The sequence below is a fragment of the Sceloporus occidentalis genome, unplaced genomic scaffold (assembly GCF_023333645.1).
Source record: "Sceloporus occidentalis isolate IW3139 unplaced genomic scaffold, rSceOcc1.0.p SCAF_1, whole genome shotgun sequence".
In the NCBI taxonomy this organism is placed as follows: domain Eukaryota; kingdom Metazoa; phylum Chordata; class Lepidosauria; order Squamata; family Phrynosomatidae; genus Sceloporus; species Sceloporus occidentalis.
Genome location: NW_028316981.1, coordinates 24379790 through 24397791, shown reverse-complemented (window position 1 = coordinate 24397791; position 18002 = coordinate 24379790). Strand labels below are relative to the sequence as shown.

At 44.8% G+C, this 18002-nt stretch overlaps 1 protein-coding gene across 5 annotated transcripts in view; it reads right to left on the bottom strand.

Annotated features, from left to right (window-relative positions):
- Positions 1-9967: 9967 nt before the first annotated feature.
- Positions 9968-18002, bottom strand: part of SETD5 (SET domain containing 5) — a 73193-nt gene continuing 65158 nt past the window's right edge. For all 5 annotated transcript variants that reach the window (XM_089517530.1, XM_089517513.1, XM_089517547.1 and 2 more), the window contains 5 exons: positions 17057-17515; positions 15798-16072; positions 12885-13018; positions 12220-12305; positions 9968-12088 (listed from right to left, as the gene is read on the bottom strand). In XM_089517530.1, the coding sequence (XP_089373656.1) occupies positions 11435-12088; positions 12220-12305; positions 12885-13018; positions 15798-16072; positions 17057-17515 (1608 nt within the window). In that variant the 3' untranslated portion in view covers positions 9968-11434. The remainder of the gene's footprint in view (positions 12089-12219; positions 12306-12884; positions 13019-15797; positions 16073-17056; positions 17516-18002) is intronic.

The window sequence follows — 18002 nt, the reverse complement described above, 5'->3', positions numbered from 1 at the left end:
TATAGCCACACTACAGAATTAAAGCAGTTTGATATCACTACCACCACTCTGTCCTACAGAATCCTGAGATTTGTAGTTTGGCGAGCCACCAAAGCGCTTTGACAGACCAGGCTGAGTGCCTCATCAAACTACAAACCCAGGTTTCTGTAGTCATGGCAGTTAAAGCAGTGTCAAACTGTTCTGAGTCTGCAGTGTGACTCCACCCCAGGAAACAAAGAAGTTGTCCATGCTTTCCCAAATAATATTTGCCCTAAACACTAGCATTTGCCAGTGTTTCCCAGCCTGGTGCCCTCCTCGAACCACAGTTCCAATCACTGCTAGACACGATGGATGGGAATGTTGGGAGTTGCAGCCCAACCCATGTAGAAGGCATTAAGGTTGTCAATGGCTGATTCGTACTATACCCATGTATGGTCTACATTGGTCTCCTACTGCAGATGCAAAAGGTAGGTCCAAATTCCCACTATGGTTTAAACCAGATCATGATTCCAAATGATTTGGTTTAAACCACCACGGTTCCCACTTAATTTGAATTGCTGAAGTGATTCAGAAAGGGGGGGGGGGCATGGTTTTTACCCATTTAACCCATGTCAAAAGACGCTGGTAAAATGGGGTGTTTGGGGGGCTCAATCGATTTATTTAGAAATAAATCGATTCAGACCAAGTGGTAACCAGGTGGATTCGAATCGGATTCAAATCTGCCCTGGTTCCCACTGGCAGTGGCTTCTTCCCGGCCCCTCTGCCCCAGCCATGCTTCCCTCCATCCCTGGTCTTCTTCCTGGCCTACCTCCTTCCATCCCCTCTCCTCCTGGCCTATTCTGCCATACGGCCTGGCTTCTCCACCCGGGCCTTCCTGTGGCCTCTCCAGCACCAGCCTTGTTCCAGTGCAAAGATAGCGGGAACCACGTTCGGGGCCGAACCTGGTTTAACAGGTAAGTGGGAATTGGGCCTCTGTATCAAATGTAGTTCACTCAGGGCTAAGCAAGGGAACAGGATGCCTTCAAAGGAAGGCATCTAGCAGTGGTGGACAAAGTACAACTGTAAAGAACTTAGAATGCAGTTACCAGAACACCTCATCATTGGCTGAACTGGCTAAGGCTGATAGGAGTTGCAGTCTGAGAATAATTTGAGGGCCACCACCTTATGGCCACCTCTTGCATATTGAATGATTGGGTAAATCAAGCCAAGGAAGCTCAATCTGGTATTTTCAAATGGTAATGTAAACTTACCATGGGGCAAGTGAGGGGGAAGACACACCACTGTATGAAAGAGTAAATGACAGTGGTGTAAAAGTCTCACTTTTGATTTTACAATGCCATGTATCTTATGTCTTTTCTTGCTCCATACTAAGCTAATTTTAAATGTGTTGCCGTTCGGAATTCAAACAAAGAAATACTATCTCTCTCCTTCCCCCACACATGTACTCCAAGTTTTACCAGGACTTCTCATGTCCTCACATCATACTATGTACTTTGCATAGATGAGAGCCAGCATGGCATAGTGGTTTGAGTGCAAGACAATGAGTCTGGAGACCAGGGTTCAATTCCCAGCTCAGCCATTAAAACCATTGAATGACTTTGGGCAGGTCACACTCTCTCAGCCTCAGGAGAAGGCAATGGCAAACCTCCTCTGAACAACTCTTGCCAAGAAAACCCCATGATAGGTTCGCCTTAGAGTTGCTATAAGTCAGAAACAACTTGAAGGCACACAACAACACATGTTGCATAGAGATAGGAAATGTCACTTTTGGAACTATACTTCCCAGAATCCCACAGCAAGCGTGGGGGAATACAGGATTAAAGATGTTCCATGATCTAACTTTACAGCTGTCTCCTCTTTCTGCTATTCTACATTGGCTGCAAATAGCTGTTCAAACTTGAGATGGAGATCTGTATCCTGTACATGCACACCAACTTTCATTCTAATCTCTCAGTTTATAAATATCAGACCAAGAAGTGCAGGCAAGGCTTAGCATCAAGAGTACTTCTGCCTAAAATCAAAGTGAAACAAAGCAGATCAAGTATTTGCTTATTATGTGAGTTTGGAGCAGAACCAAAGGTGCCAACACAGATAGGTGCTTGAAATAGCATAGTCTATAGGTGGAACTGGGACATCTCACAGAGATCACCTCTCTGTAGGCACAATCCTTAACTATTTTATTTCACATGGGTGAGTCTGCAACTCAATTCAGACACATGACATTCTGATCTTACTGTGGCAGTTAATGCAATTTAGAGGCTAGTTTAGTACAACGGCTAAAAGAATAAACTGTGGAACAGTGTCTTTTTGGCTTGGATTGTCCATCTGCCGATGAACAAATTGACTAGCCTCAGGCAACCCTTAGCCTTCAACAGCAAAATGGATTCATTCCCATTGTAGAGATTTGTTGCAAGAATGACTGAGAATGGAAGCAAACGGAAAACACCAAAGGCAATGTGAATACATAAATTATACGCATCATTCTCAGAACCACTCCTTTGTGCTGTATTACCAGAGGTGATGTAATGAACAGATCTGGGATCCCAAATGCTTGAAAACCATTCTGGTTAGTTTCTGAGAGAAGCAAGGATTGACTTATCTGAGATGAAATGCTCAACCAATATAAAAACCATCTAAGAAAATAAAACAGTGCCTAAACCTCTGGTATGCTAAACCACACAATACAAGAACATAAGAATGGGGGTTCTGAAACATCTATTGAGGTGGCTGTCATTCAGCAGAACCGAGTCTCCTAGCTTTAGGGTCATTACACAAGCAAACCTCTTCATCCTGATATTGGTGAGTTTTAAAACTACCCAGATTGATGTAACAAGTTATCCTCCAGATTATCATTAGAGGGCATTTACTGAGAGAGTGGTCAATACATGTAAGAAAACTGATCTATGGGGGAGGGGGGGTAGAAGCCCTCATGCTACATATTCTTTATCATGCTAAATCAAAGAATAATAGAGTTGGAAGAGACCCCAAGGGCCACCCAGTCCAACCCCCTGCCGTGCAGGATCACAGTATCAAAGCACCCCTGACAGATGGCAGTCCAGCCTCTGTTTAAAAACCTCCAAAGAAGGAGACTCCACTACACTTCTTTTCCTTCTGTACAGGATAAGCTAGATCACCCTTTTCTTTCCTTCCCTCTTGCTCTAGTTGAGGCAGGTTCATAGCATTTTATCCACACTTTGCATTCTCCTCAGGAGGTCTCCGAAGATTCTCATGTGCATGTGCAGAGTTCCCTGTGAGAGCCGTTCTCCGTGTCCCAAAGCACAAAGTGACAGACTGTGAGGGAAAAGAACTGAGATGGAGTCCTTTCAGATTGCAGAACAATGCATCATTTTTAAAAGGCTCAGCCGCTTAACACCACCTCCGTGTCTCTGTACGATGTGCACAGGCATATTACTGCAAAAGCTTTCCAGAGATTCTAAGACTATTTTGCTGTTTGAGGTGAAGAACAAGATGGGGTCCCCTTTCCCTCCATACATAGAAGCTGACTGGACTAGTGTGTGAAACTGTGACACCGGCAATGGGACAGCACACCGAAGGGCATTGAGTTACCTGAGAGGATGAAGCATAGCTGCACAACACACAATATTCTGTAACTCCCCCTCTTCCCAGCACCCAGAGGGCAGGCCATTAGCTTAAAAAAAATGATTAGTAAAGTCCAAAAACCATTGTCAAGATCATCAGCCTAAGTGCATAATTCATTGTATTAATTATTGCACCAGGTGTTCACTTTTTATAGAACCCACAGGCAGCCTGCAAACCAGAGTGCCAGTTCTATGCAAATCCTTCCAAGGCTGCAAATTAGAGCTCCTTACCCTAGAAAACCATTTCATTAATCAGAAATGAGAGGAAATGACTAACAAAGTCACAAGTCAAAACACGCCATCCTTTATGTCAAAAGTTTCACAAGCATGGGTCTGGTTACGTTCAAAGCAAAAGATGAAATTGTTTCCCACTGCCACCATATTAACATAAAAGGTTGTGCTTGATGCATCCCTTCCGGGCTCTGTCAATAATTTTGCCACTTCTCTCTACCCTGTCTGAATCTGCTGCTGGAGACAGCCACCTCACTCTGCCTCACTGCAGGGCCAGACCTAATTCAAAACCTCTTCTTGATGTGCTAGCTTAACAGCCAGCAAAAAAAAGGAAGGCTTTTTCACTGGCACATGAACCTCCAAAAAGCAAAAATGTAGAGAGCCTCCATCTTTATAGCCAGAAGTGCAACAGCTTTGAACAGCTTTCATTGAAAGCCGCCTCGATCCAACCGGAGAGGTGGGATATAAATAAAATTTATTATTATTATTATTATTATTATTATTATATTTGAACCCTATCACCTCATCAAAGAATAATGGGGTTAATGGCATCCTTGGAGTTGGTGCCACCTGATGCAGGGGAGAGCAGTGGGGGTAGGACTGCCATGGCCCCTGGAGAATCGTCTGGGGTCCAGTGTGGCTGCAGACATGGCACAGCCCAAACGGTAGACACTGCCCCCCTGCAGCAGCCTGGGCTGCTTGAGGGGACAGTGCTATGGCCTCCAGAGGGTCATTTGGGCTCTGGCACAGCTGCTGGGCAAGTGAGAAAGTGATGTGAGCCCTGGTAGCCCAGTAGTTAAATACCAGTACTACAGCCACAAGGTTGTGAGTTTGATCCCAGGGCTCCAAGGGTGACTCAGCCTTCCATCCTTTCATAGGTCAGTAAAATAAGTCCCCAGCTTGTTGGGGGCAATTGGCTTACAGATTGTGAACCGCTTAGGGAGTGCTGAATTCACTATTAAGCAGTATAGAAATGTACATGCTACTGCTATGTTATTGTCTTCTCACTCACCCAGCAGCCACACCAATCCCACGGGGTGTACAACCCCACCAGATGTATATCACCCCTATTGGGGTGACACCCAGTGTGGTCCACACCCTAGAAGCAGACATATTCTACACCAACCATTAGTGTCACTAAGGGGATGCCCTTAGTGACGCCACTGGTTGGTGTAGAATATGTCTACTTCTGGGTGACCTGGTGAAATTGGGCCAGTCCAGGCAAGCATTGAGTCTGCTGCTGTCTCTGGACATAAATGCTGCAGAAGGAGAAAACACTTGCTTCCTGAAATTCTCATGATGGATTTCCCTCTGAGCCCTGTCCGACAAATGCAATCTGATCACCTTCTGGAGAATCACCTTTGTGTATACTTCTATAATCCAGAAGGTTATAGGGAGGGCCTTTTAGATCAGGCGTCCTCCTTTCCTCTCCAGACCCGGCCCAAGTTTTGCTGCCGAACATGACCCATTTCTGTGCGTTGACCCCCACCTGCAGTAGAGGATGCCGCTGATCTTGGTGGTGACACACTGCTACACCTTGTGCTGGTGCCTGCTGCTGGCTTTCTCCATCTGTCTCCATGGCAACCCAGTCAGCGTAACTATGGAGACTGTTGATCACGACGCTGCCGGTGCCAAGGGCGCACGGATGCAGACAGGGCGCTAGTGGCAAAGCACAGGGCAGCAGGTGGAGAAGAATATTCTGGACAACGCTTCCTGACTGCAATCAGGTTTTTCACCCTTGAAGAAGGCCAGTGAAAAGGAATAAAGCATTCTTTTTTGAGCCAAGGAAGTTCCCTTTAACAGTTAGTCACTGCAAAGATTGGAGACTGCATGCAGGTAAAAAACAAACAAACAAACAAACTCTAGCATGTTGTGCACATTGTAACCCAGATCAAGGAATGAACAAGTGGGCACATCCTCCTTCCTACTAGGTCTGCTTCTGTTTGCTCAATCTGTTCTGTAAGCCAGCCAGCCATGCTCTCGCCATTCTACACCATTCCCCCCCCCCCCCCGCCAAAAAAAAATGATACTCAGCATTCATTGAAGATGCTGAATTTTCACTGAGCTGTGGTTGGAGGGGAAAGGAAGAAGAGGTATGTTACTGCTTTTTAACATTCTGACACTCTTGTTCAAATTTGAGGGTTGCCCAAACATGCCAATACCCTTCTCCAGTTATCACGTTGGTCCTTTTTAGCATTGTTTTGGCACTAAAACACCCAAGTGGGAGTGGATACATAGATGGAGGGAATAGTGCCACTCTATTCTTCTTTGGTCAGGCCTCACCTGGAATACTGTGTCCAGTTCTGGGCACAATTCAAAAAGGATGTTGAGAAGCTGGAGCATGTCCAGAGGAGGGGCACCAAAATGGTGAAGGGTCTGCAAAAACATGCAAAGGAAAGACTTTGGGGGCTGGGTATGTTTCTCTTGAAGAAGAGAAGGTTAAGAGGTGATGTAGTAGCCCTGTTTAAATATTTGAAGGGGCGTCATATTGAGAATGGAGCAAGTTTGTCTTCTGCTGCTCCAGAGAACAGGACCCAGAACAATGGATGCAAGCTACAGGGAAAGAGATTTCACGAAAGTGAGAACTGTTCAACAATGAAATATCCTGCCTCAAGTGTGGTGAAGTCTCCTTCTTTAAAGAGAGGGTGCATGGCCATCTGTCAGGAGTGCCTTGTTTATGAGTTCCTGCATGGCAGAATGAAGTGGACTGAATGGCCACTGGGGTCTCTTCCAATTCTGTGATTCCATGATTCTAGATTCTCTGGATTCTGAATCTGCAGCAAAGGCAGAGAACGGTTATTTTCCTGCAGACTGTGCTTTCACATTAGAATAATCAATATGCTGGAGCCACATCCAGGCAACCTTTTTGAGATTTAGTTTAGTTTACAGCTGCTGTGTTGGTCCCACAACACTGCACCCACATCTTGGCACGCTTACATGCAAACTGCTATGTCAAGAATGGCTGCGTTTCTCTCCCAAGCACTTGAAATCCTTGTAAATCCAGTGATTTGTAAACTGAGTGCTGTAGCTGCAGTCCTCCCTGAATGCTTAAGCTGTCATGTTCACTGCAATTCACTACTCTTTGCTCAGAGAAAAGAGACCACATCCAGCATTGATTAATTCTTTGCTTTGGTAATGTATATGGATAGCAGCATTTCCCTCAGAGAGCAACAAGACCTCATTGGGATTCCTTGCTGCAACTTGTGCTGAAACTGAGAGGTGTAAGGGAAACCCAGAAACATCATTATAATGCAGGGAAGATGGTTTTGTTGCTGACCAACTGAATAGAGGTAAGGGCAGGAGATCAGGAAACGCATACCTCAACTGAGCTTTCTTGATTTTCAAGGAAAATGCTTGTTTATGTGCACACAGGAAAGAATTATGACAAATAAAACCCTGCCTTCAGCCACAATAACTTATTACATACTATATCATTTCTGATAAGGTTAAGAGAGAGTTAGAGTGGCATTGTGGTTTGAGCATTGGACTATGACTCTGGAGATCAGGGTTCAAATTCTCACTCAGCCGTGGAAAACCACAGTGGGACCCTCGGCAAGTCACACCTCCTTAACCTCAGAGGAAGGCAAAAGCAAACTCCCCCTGAACAAATCTTGCCAAGAAAACACTGTGATAGAGTTCAGGGTTGCAGTAAGTCAAAAATGACTTGAAGGCATACAACAAAGGTTGTTTAAATGGGACAATTCATCATTATTCAAACCAGTATGGCCAGAGTGGGAACCTATGACACTAACCTACAGCAGACCATGGCATGATATAATCTGGTGATGTATCCTCAAGCCCAGAGCTTGGCAAAGTTGCTTTACTACAGGCTCCAAAATTTCCCAGTGTATCCACTGTGTACCTGTCTGTGGGATATTGGGAACTGTAATTCCTACTCACCCTGCAAGTTGATTCAGCTCAATGGTGGCTGTCCAAGGTTTTGCTCAGGGCCACCCCCTTTCAGTGAAAATGCAGAGGTCTGATCTTTGAGGCCATTTGTATTCAAGTGTGCTACAGTCTCTTCTGCTCACCGACACTATTTTGCACCTCCAAAAATGATTAATAATGAGTTTGGCAACTTTGGCATATTTAAGTCAAGTCCCAATGAGGTTTTTGCTCAGACTGGCAGGCTATAAAGGTGCAGCCTATAAATAGGTGCAATTTGTGGCACTTAACTGAACCTTGTCATTGTCTCTTGGCCATCCTACTCTGAGGGTGCTGTAGCAAAGTAACTCTCCCTGGCCCTTGCAATGGAGAGCAGTCTTATCAGCAAATACTGGGAAGAAATTTAGACCACTCCCGTCTGGCGCCCCCTTGTGCATCCAAAATTGGGTCTGTAAAATATAAGCATTAGCAAATTGAGCATTAGGAATCAAGATTACTCAAGAGTAAAGTTTGTTTTGTGCCTTCAAGTAGTCACTTCTGACTTATGGTGACCCTAAGACAATTCTATTGCAGGGTTTTCTTTCCAAGATTTGTTCAGAAAAGGGTTGTCTTTGCCTTCCTTGGAGGCTTAGAGTGAAACTTGCCCAATATTACCCAGTGGGCTGCCATGCATGAGTGAAGATTTGAACCCTGGTGTCCAGAGCCATTGTCCAGTGTTCAAACCACTACACCACGCTGGCTCTCTAAAGTATAAAGTAATCCTAAAGAACCCTTGAAGATGATACCTATTGCTTCTTTAGCTAAAAATGGGCTGCGAGGTTCACAATATAGTCATGCTTTGTTCAGTGGCTTTTGGAATTGCTTGTGTAAATCCATGGTGTCATGTATAATTAACTCTGGATAGTTTCCAAGCTGCTTTTGGTCTTGCGGTGTTTCTAGTTTTAATCAAAGCAGTGCAAGCCCAAATGTGAATTTTCCTGTCCCTTTGTCTGCATTCTCAGCAGAAAGGTCCCTCATCATCCCCGCAGAGGTTTTCACACAAGCTCCCACAGGTTGCAATGCTGTCTCTGCTTGTGTTCCCTAAATATGTGAGACTGCAAAGTGGCACTATATGGAGACATGGCATTGAACACCATCAGTGCCCTGACAACATCTTCTCCCTTTTCATTTGGTAGTTCTGGCACCAGCATTTGGGCAAGTGGGAGAATAGGTTTATTAACTGTAAACATTTCTACACTGCAATGCAAACACATTGCTAGGACTTACAAAAAGAATAAAATTATTAAATGAAAAGCAAATGAAAAGCATTAAACTAAGAGAAAAATAACCATGAAGGTCATACTAAGTCAGAAGGGTTAGAACAGTACTAAAAATCTCAGGAAAATAAGATCTTGTCACTCAAAGGGCACACCAAGGCTAACTTCTCTGGACAGAGGGCATTCTACAACAGGGAGGGGTCTTCCAACACTACTTGAAGATGCTGGAAACTGAACTGGGAGCCTTTTGCATATGGAACCCTCTGTCACCAAGCTGCAATACTTCCCTTAACACACCTTCACCACAGCAGTGAAAGGGCATGGAACCAGTCTTAAAGCTTTGTGCCATGCCACAAAGGCCTAAGCCACGAGTTAAAACTGTTGACGATGCTGCTTTTGGCTAAAGCAGAATGTCAGTTTAAAAAAACCACCCCAGAACCCCACTGATTTTGTATTAAAGAACTGCCACGCAAGCCAGGTTAGGCATTTCTAATTCAGAATAGAACACAAGAGAAATGAACAGCACATGTGGAATACTAGCCACAAAGAAATCATTCCTCTCTGTTGTGGGAAGCCTCTTCAAGACCCCTACTGCAAATGTTCCACAGCTTTCGTGACAGTCACCACTTTTGAGAAAATAGTTTCCAGTGACTGCTGGAAACTTTGATCCCACACTTTTTCATGACTGATGTTGTGTGCCCTCAGGTTGTTTCTGATTTATGGCTACCCTAAGGTGAACCTATCATGGGGTTTTCTTGGTAAGTTTCTTCAGAAGTAGTTTGTCCACTGCCCTCCTCTATGGCTGAAAGTGTGACTTGCCCAAGGTCACCCAGTGGGTTTCCATGGATGAGTGGGGATTCGAACCCTGGTCTCCCAGTATCCTAACCCCAACGCTCAAACCACTACAACCCGCTGGCTCTTTGTACAGTAAAACTAGTGTCCCTTTAGCTTTCACATTCATTTTGTGTAAAACTAATTTTGTCATCAGAGAACATGCAGTGATTTTCAAGTTAAGTATTTTATTATCAAAATTATTACATCTCTTGTGAAAGTTCAAATGTTACAGCACAGTGTACAACCCCGCTTTAGGGCAGCACTGCAGCCCCCTCCCCAGCACCCTGCACGTCCAGGAGAGTCCTTCATGTTCGCCAGCTGCTCTCCAAGATCCTCTCTGGCAATGCTCACCCAGCAAGGCATGCGCAGCATGACAGAAAGGGAGGCTGCAAAGCCCAGTGAAGTTGACACCCTTTTATACAGTATACAGGACACCCGTGCTCCGGGTGACAAGTTCCATCCCAACACGCTCACAGCCAGACACTTTGAGGAAAGGCTTTTATTTAAACTCTTCTCTGCTTTGATAATTTTTTTAATAGTCTCCCCTAAGCTGAATGAACACCTGATTTCAGTGAGTTAGAGAAACCTTGTAACAGTCCTAATTAAAAAAAAAAGAAAGAAAAAGAAAAACAAACAAAAAGAGAGACTGTGCATCTGAGAAATGAGGGAAGACATGCTCACGGCATTATCTTATCCAAGAAGAAAGGAGAAGGTCCATGGGCAGCACTGGGGTTAGACCTGCCTGATATTTGCTAGCCTACTACGGTTATAACTGAATATAAAATCAGATAAATAAAAACACACGCTTGATAGTAAACAAGTGAGAAAAGCTGGCAACTGTGTGGAATTGGATAGAGCACCCAGCAGAACTGGCAACTGCTCTTGGACCTCAAGGGATGGTAGCAGTCATCTCTCACATACTTGGGGATACTTTGGACAGTAGCAGCAGCACCGTCATCAAGCTGGGTATTTCCTCTCATCATCACCTGCAAACTCTTCCAACAGACTCCAGGACAGTCAAGCCAAAGTACCCCTTGCCCATGGTCCTCTTCAGTATACTCACGGCAGTGACAGTGTTAGGGACACCTTTGTGCACACTTTGCCCTCTCACTCACTCATTCTCTCTCACACACTCACACTGCTACCAGCCCCATCCCATAGCTCTCTGACCAGAGCCTGGACACCATAAATGCTCTTGCTTGCAACTGGAATGATCAGAATGGACTACACCTCCCACCCTCCCTGACCCAGAATATCCTGGGAACCCAACCCTGCAGAGAGCACTTTGGAATTTTGAATAATGCCCCCCTCCCCCATATCCCCCTCCCCTATTTTTTTCTTTTTCTTTTTTGATTTGCACTGGTTTCATATTCAAGCTTTCCTACCTGCCCAGATGACTACAGCTAAGGGCACTGGTAGGAGACAGAGGCCAGGCTACTCAGCACCATTTGCTTTCTACAGCATACTCAGGCATCAGGGAGATGCTTTGCTACAGGCTTTGCTGCTACCACTGTCTCCTCTTTCCAAAGCCAAGGGTGGCTGGCAGTATACTCTCTTTCACTCTCTCTGGTACAGCCTCAGCCTCTTGCCTTTGCCTTTCCAGCAGCACTCCCCCAGAAGCGGCTGCTGGGGGCAGCAGGGGGCTTTGCCCTAAGAAAGACCGGTCTGAGTCTTTACGCCCGACCCTGGAAGCTGCTGCAGTCTGTATTGATGGATGCTGCTTCCTCCTCCTCGGTGGGAGTAGTGCTGCGAATTGGAAAGTGCTGCGGCAGGGGTTCTGGAGCTTTGATAGAGAGCAGGTGGGCCAGAGGAGGGAGGGTTGATAGTCCGCAAGTCTGACTGAGAGGGCCTAGATGAAGATGATGATGAGGACAACGATGAAGGGGGAGGGGGTGGTGGTGGAGGAGGAGGGGGTGGTGGTGGAGGAGGAGCACTGCAGCCAGCAGTTCCCATGCAAGGGTGAGACCCTGCTTCAGAAGAGGGCAAAGAGTCTGCGGCGACTGTGGATTGGATAGGGCTGGGAGCAGCCGGTGCAGGACAGCTCTTCTTCAGAGCACCACTACCAGAATGCTGCTGGCCACAATAATACCCAGAATTCCCTGCAAACATTGTTGAAGAGTCCGTGGATACCGAGGGGGTGGAAGAAAGAGAGGATTCCGAGGAATTGAGAGGTGGAAGATGCCCCATTCTCTGGGACTGAGACCTGTAGCTGTATCCAGGTGATGGGATGGGGTGCCCTCGGTATGGAGAGGAGCTCTGAAGAAGGATCTGTGACTCTGCTTGTGGGCTATCAGACTGTAAGAGCTGGAAGGCAAAGAAAAGAAGCAGTCACAAACCAATGGAGAATTGGCAATGTCCTGCTCTAAACAGTTGTGTTACATCCTTATTCTAACTACACAGATGGCACAGCACAAGAGTAGCATTGCTTCCCATACCTGGTAGCTATATCGGGAAGGACTGTAAACAGCTGGTCCCTTAAGGGAAGAACTGAGGGGGTCTGCTGGGTCCCCTTCCATGGCATCTGGAAGGCAAAGCAGAGGAGGCTAGCATTAAAAATGACATATTTCTGGTTCAGAAAAGCAAGTGACGCAGAATAATGATGGGTCAGGAAAGTCCTCCCCCCAAGAGCTCAAATATTAGGAAACCTAAGCAAAATGAAGAAAACACACCTTGAACTCAACAGCAGGAAGAGAAAAGTTAAGGAGGAAACTGTCTTTTGCATAACCAAAGAGTCGAAGGGGGCTTTCCCGGCCACGTAAACCTAATATTTTGCCTGATACAAAAAATCTGGAATTAAGAGCATCACCTCTAATTGATGGTTGGTAAACCTCTGCTTAAAGATGTCCTTTTAATATGTAAAACTGCAACTTCTTGTGGAAATTACTGAAAATACACAGTCTTCTATCCACATGCCGACCACAAACCTAGAAAGAACATTAACAGCTTTGTCCGAAGTGGTGTAGGCTGCTCAAAGTGGACTGGGAATTTCATAAGGCACAAATAGCATTGGCTGTCTTCACTTCACAGGTAGCACCACACTTGGAATTTGTGCCTTCCAAGGGGATTTCACTGTTTTTGCACTTTCTGCACCTCTACTTACCCACTTCTCTCTCTCCAATGCTCTCCCGTGTGGGTGAGGGCTCTCCCCTATGGCATATTTTAGCACTACTACGCAAAACCTTCTCCAGAATGCCTCGGCCTTCTCTGAGTCGCTCCACTGAAGTGGGCACCATCCTAAAGCAAGACAAGAGAGCAAAAATAAGGATTTCAAAAATTAATGGAAATGTTTTATCATTGCTTTATTGTATTTTATGATTTCTAGAGGTGCTCAAGGATAGGAAGGAGACACACACACACACACACACACGTATGTACGTATTACAAACAAGGCCAGTGGTGCTCCTGCTGCTTTGAAGGAGCTTGCCTTACTGGCTTTCCCACAGTCAGTTAGGCAGATTTCTGGTTTACACAATATACACCCTAAGGCTCCTGCACACAATACATCATACTTTAGTTCCTGAGCTACATGGTTTTTTAAAAAAAACATCATGGACTGACTGCATGGAGTCCTCCTCACAATAGCTAAAGATAATCCATTAGAGATGAATAAAAATCTAACCAAGAGGTAACATCACCAACCATTTCTCATGTTACTAGGAAGGCAAAAGACCCTGAGGTTAGATTCCTACGCAAAGTATGTGCATGGAGTAACAATTCACATCAGAACTTTCCTACAGCTGAACAATTCTTACTCAGTACTCCTTAGATTTTTTCCAACTATAGCTCTGTTGAAAAAAAATCTCAAAGTAGTTAAGGTTGTTCTATAGATTGGAACTGTTCCTTCTGCAAAAGGAAAGCTAAATCTAACCACTCCATGGAAAGTTTCGGGGGCTCCACTCCAGGATGGTGGAATACAGTCCCCAGTTAATGTATGAATGAGGTTGGCATTGCAGAAAGCAAAATGTTCTGTAACTCTGCTTCATTGTGAATTGATCACCAAGAGAATTTTGACTTGGAAAATTCTTTTTTCTGCCGATGATACAAATCATATGGATATATGACAACCATTTTATGCTAGTAAAAAGCAGCCTAGATGACTCTGTGCAGATCACTGCCTTTCAACTTCTTTATAGTATCACTGAAATGAAAGCAACTGTGTTTTGTGAGAGTGTTGTGAAAGAAAGCTTGCAAGCCATTGAAGTGCTAGATTAATCTCAACAGCCAAAATGTACTCTTCAGGAATGTTTGCACCAACTTACAATTATGTTTGTAGGCCAGTTTTAAAAAGCATTCCCCAGTTTAGAGCATTATCCTGACAATTATCTTCAATGCCACCTCTTAGTGCATGCTTAACATTTGTGTCAAGTTTTAGCAACAAATGAACAGACCGTGCTGCTTTCTACTGCACATGAATCTTTCATGTATTCAATACTATTTCTTAAAAATGAACTAGTAATGCAGGTGGTCACACTCCACAGGAGGGGAGCTCACAGAGACAAGTGGAATGTCTGAAGGGTGAATTCACATCTTTGCTGCTGCTACAGTTTGGTTGAAGAGAGTTTTCCTGCAAGGCAGGGTTAATAGGGCAACAGCACATCTGCTGAGATTTTAAAGATAGTTTTGTGGCAACTGAAAGAGACAGAAACTTCATTTATTTTAAAATGAAAATTGTGTGTAGATATTGTGGAATACCAAGCAAAGATGTGCAGGCTCTCGTGACAATGTGCTACGCAACTGGAAGTGACCACCTGTTACCCATGTGCAGTGTCTGGAGCAGAGAAGAGCAGTAAGCTGCATGCAAAGTCACAAGAAAAAGAAAAAACTGACCAACTAACATTTGACCGCACAGGTACCAACAATATATCCGATTTACGAAGAGTACAGTGACTGGAATCACTGAGCTCAAAAGTTCCTAATATCACAAGTTGCTTATAATACTATCACCAAAAGGTAATAAGTGAAACAAACAAAAAACACAATTTCATGACTTGGAAAATCTAATATTTTTTTTAAAAAACGAAAAGGCAGCATTAGTAAAATCAACTACGGAAGCTAAACAGAATGTCCAGGTTCAGAGACAGTTTAAACTCTGATTAGTTTAAGTTTCTAGGACAAGCAAGAAGAAAGGGCTGTTACTCTGCTTCCCAAAACTATCTGGCAGCCAGTGCTGGACTCAATGGAGCCTTGGCCAAATCTCAACAGGTTAATCCACAGGTAAAGAGATCAGACAACTTCTGTACAAGTGGTAGAAGCTGCCCAGGATCAAGCAGGATTAAGATAAAGGCCCGTACGGACAGGCCACAATAAAGCTGCTTCGGGTCACTATGGAGGTATGCTGTTTAAATGACACACGCATCTTAAGGGGCCAGAAGTGGTGCCAAAGCTGCGCTCCGGTCCTTAGGACTAGAGCATGGCTTTGGCATGGCTTCTGGCCTCTTAGGACGCATGCATCATTTAAACAGCATACCTCCAAAGTGACCTGAAGCAGCTTTATTTTGGCTTGTCTGTACGGGCCCAAAGAAAACTCAAAAAGCCACGTGTCTCAGAAATCTGATGGATACCTTTGAATGCCACACTAAAATGCAACTGTAACCCTACAGTAAACTAGTTTTGTTTGCCATAAGATACAAATGGGAAGTAGCCAATGGATTTACACAAATGATACAGTGGCTAGTGCACTGAGATTGGATATAGAAGGCACAAGATTTAGATTTCCACTCAGCCATAAAAATCTTGCTTTGAACAAGCTGCTTTCATTGAAACTTGTTTCATAAGGTTGTTGTGAAGATAAAAATCCCTAACAATTTATACTACTTTACACTGAAAGGCTGGGATTGTGCTGGGTAACTACCCAGCTGCTACCGAAAGATCTTTCTGCTGCAATGGGATTTCCACAATAAATGATGCAACAAGACAAACTGGAAAACTTCATTATCTCCACTGATCTCCTACAGAATGTCAGTTCTGTATTTTTTTACTTTGAGACTCAACAGTAGGTTAATATAATACTCACCATCTACTACTGATGCTATCCTGTGATTTGCAGTGTGTGTTCCCCCTTGGTTCTGGCGGACTGACTTCCTCTAGGTGAGACAGGGAGGAATGTGAGGGAGAGAAGCCATGTTGGGGTGAGGAAAGTGTGCGGGCTCCTGAGCCTGGCACTGCACCAGTTTCCACATCTGTCCCAGAACAGCTGCCACTTAGTCGGGTAGGTGTCCCTGTGCACCGAGCAGAATCCCCTCCTTCCTTGGCTTCTTGTTTTCGTTTACGGTACTCCAGCAAAGACACCTAGAAGAGAAAAGTGATTATCAACCTAGCCAAGTTCAAGTGAGGAATAGCTGTAAAGCCAAGAAACCAGATACAGATATGACTCTTTCCAAACTGAAGCCACTCACAGAAGGGGAATACATACACAATGCTCAGTAACTAATCATTATACAACATAATAAGGTTTTGCATTCACGGATGGACTTAAAAGATACATTTGGCAAGGCTTTGTCTAGAGTATGTTTCTTGGGTTTGCTGGACAAGCAAGGAATTTGCTTTCCAGACTACTGTCAATAGTTCTGCAGTTGGCATCACAACCAGATACTTTCAAAGATATGGCAGTGTTAGCCAGTAAAATCAGTATGTAAGGAGATCTTGTAGCACCTTTGAGATTAACTGAAAGAAAGACGTTGGCAGCATGAGCTCTCACAGCTTTCAGTCTACTTCCTCAGATGCATTAGGTGCTACAAGATCTCTTTATATTCAGATATTTTGTTTTATATTTCAGGTTAAAATTGATCAGAAGAGAAGAGAAGGGGCCTAAGAAAAATACCACTTAGCACAAGATGTAAACCATGTGATGGATGAAAAGGAACAGATGAGGGAGTAGCTTTTCACATCCAATATAGGTCCAAAAATCTGAGAGGGGTGAATTTACCACCAACAGCTACTCAGCTCTGGAATTTTCCATGTGTGGTTCTGCACAGGCACAAGACCCAACTGTGTGAGGCACAGAAATCATGAAGAAGAAACTTATCTTTAGGAACAGACCACCAAGGCTCCTCTGAACACTAACAATCCCCATCTCTGACAAATGCCTCAGATGTTCTTTTCATCAGTTTGATCAGCTTGCATTTCTCTCACCTGCCTCCAAATGGCACCCTTCTATATAAAGTCCTCTGCCAATACCTTCTACCCCCCCCTCATCCCCCTTCAGATCCTTCCTTTTCTGAGTGGGGTGTCCCTCAGCACATGCACACATACACACACCGTTCAGATACTTACTTTTTTCCTCTGTGGAGGGTTTTGGGGTGCTGATCTGACCCCATCACATGTTCTCTCCCCACAGGGAGGTATGGGTCCATGTGTGACCTCTTTCAGCAATGCCTGCTCATGTCTGCCGAAGTATCCCTCTGCAGGAGAATTGCAACAGCCCTGCTCTGAATTCAGAGGCTTACTATCAGTCAGTTGGGGAGACTCCCGTAGCAAACCATCTGCCCGGGGCATAGCGTTCAAAGGAGAGAAGGCATACATTAAGTTAAAATCCGTCCGAAAAGCCTGGTCCGAGCTTCTTAGCAGCGTCTGACCTTCCCCACTTTTTCCTGGGAAGTTGGTCTCCAAAGGCTGGGATGCTGGATCTGAAGGCCCTGAAGGCAGCAACAATAAGGGCCTCTCAAAGTTGCTGTTAGTGCTGGTGTCGAGGAACCCCGCCTTCGACATGTCAAGGTCCGTCCTGAGGCAGAGCTACGAGAGCCAACAAGCGGGTATAGAAGGGTAGGGAAAGGGAGAGGATTGAACAGGGCAGAAAACCAGGTGAAAGGGGCAGACAGAGACAAGACATTAAGTCAGGAAAGATCTCCCCCTTTCTCTGGACAGCACACACTGCTTGCCTGCTATTTGTTCCCAACCCACTGAAGCCCCTTTCATGCCCCGCCTTGCTCTCCTTTCTTCCTGTTCATCTATAGTTGCAGAGTAAGTCTCTTCCTTTAGGTTGCAAACTTCCTGGAGAGATATTAAATTTGCAGGGCCCCTCCCCCTTCTGGAAAAATGTGATGATGCTCAAATGAGCCTTGGTGTGGTTTCCAGGTCACAATTTAACATAAAACATCACAACCATTTCAATAAAAGGTGAAGAATCAACAAAAAGTCAAAGGCAAGCAGATACAACACACACCAGGTACTCTCATCAACCAGCCTCTTCACAGTGAAGCAATGACAGCCACACAAAGCA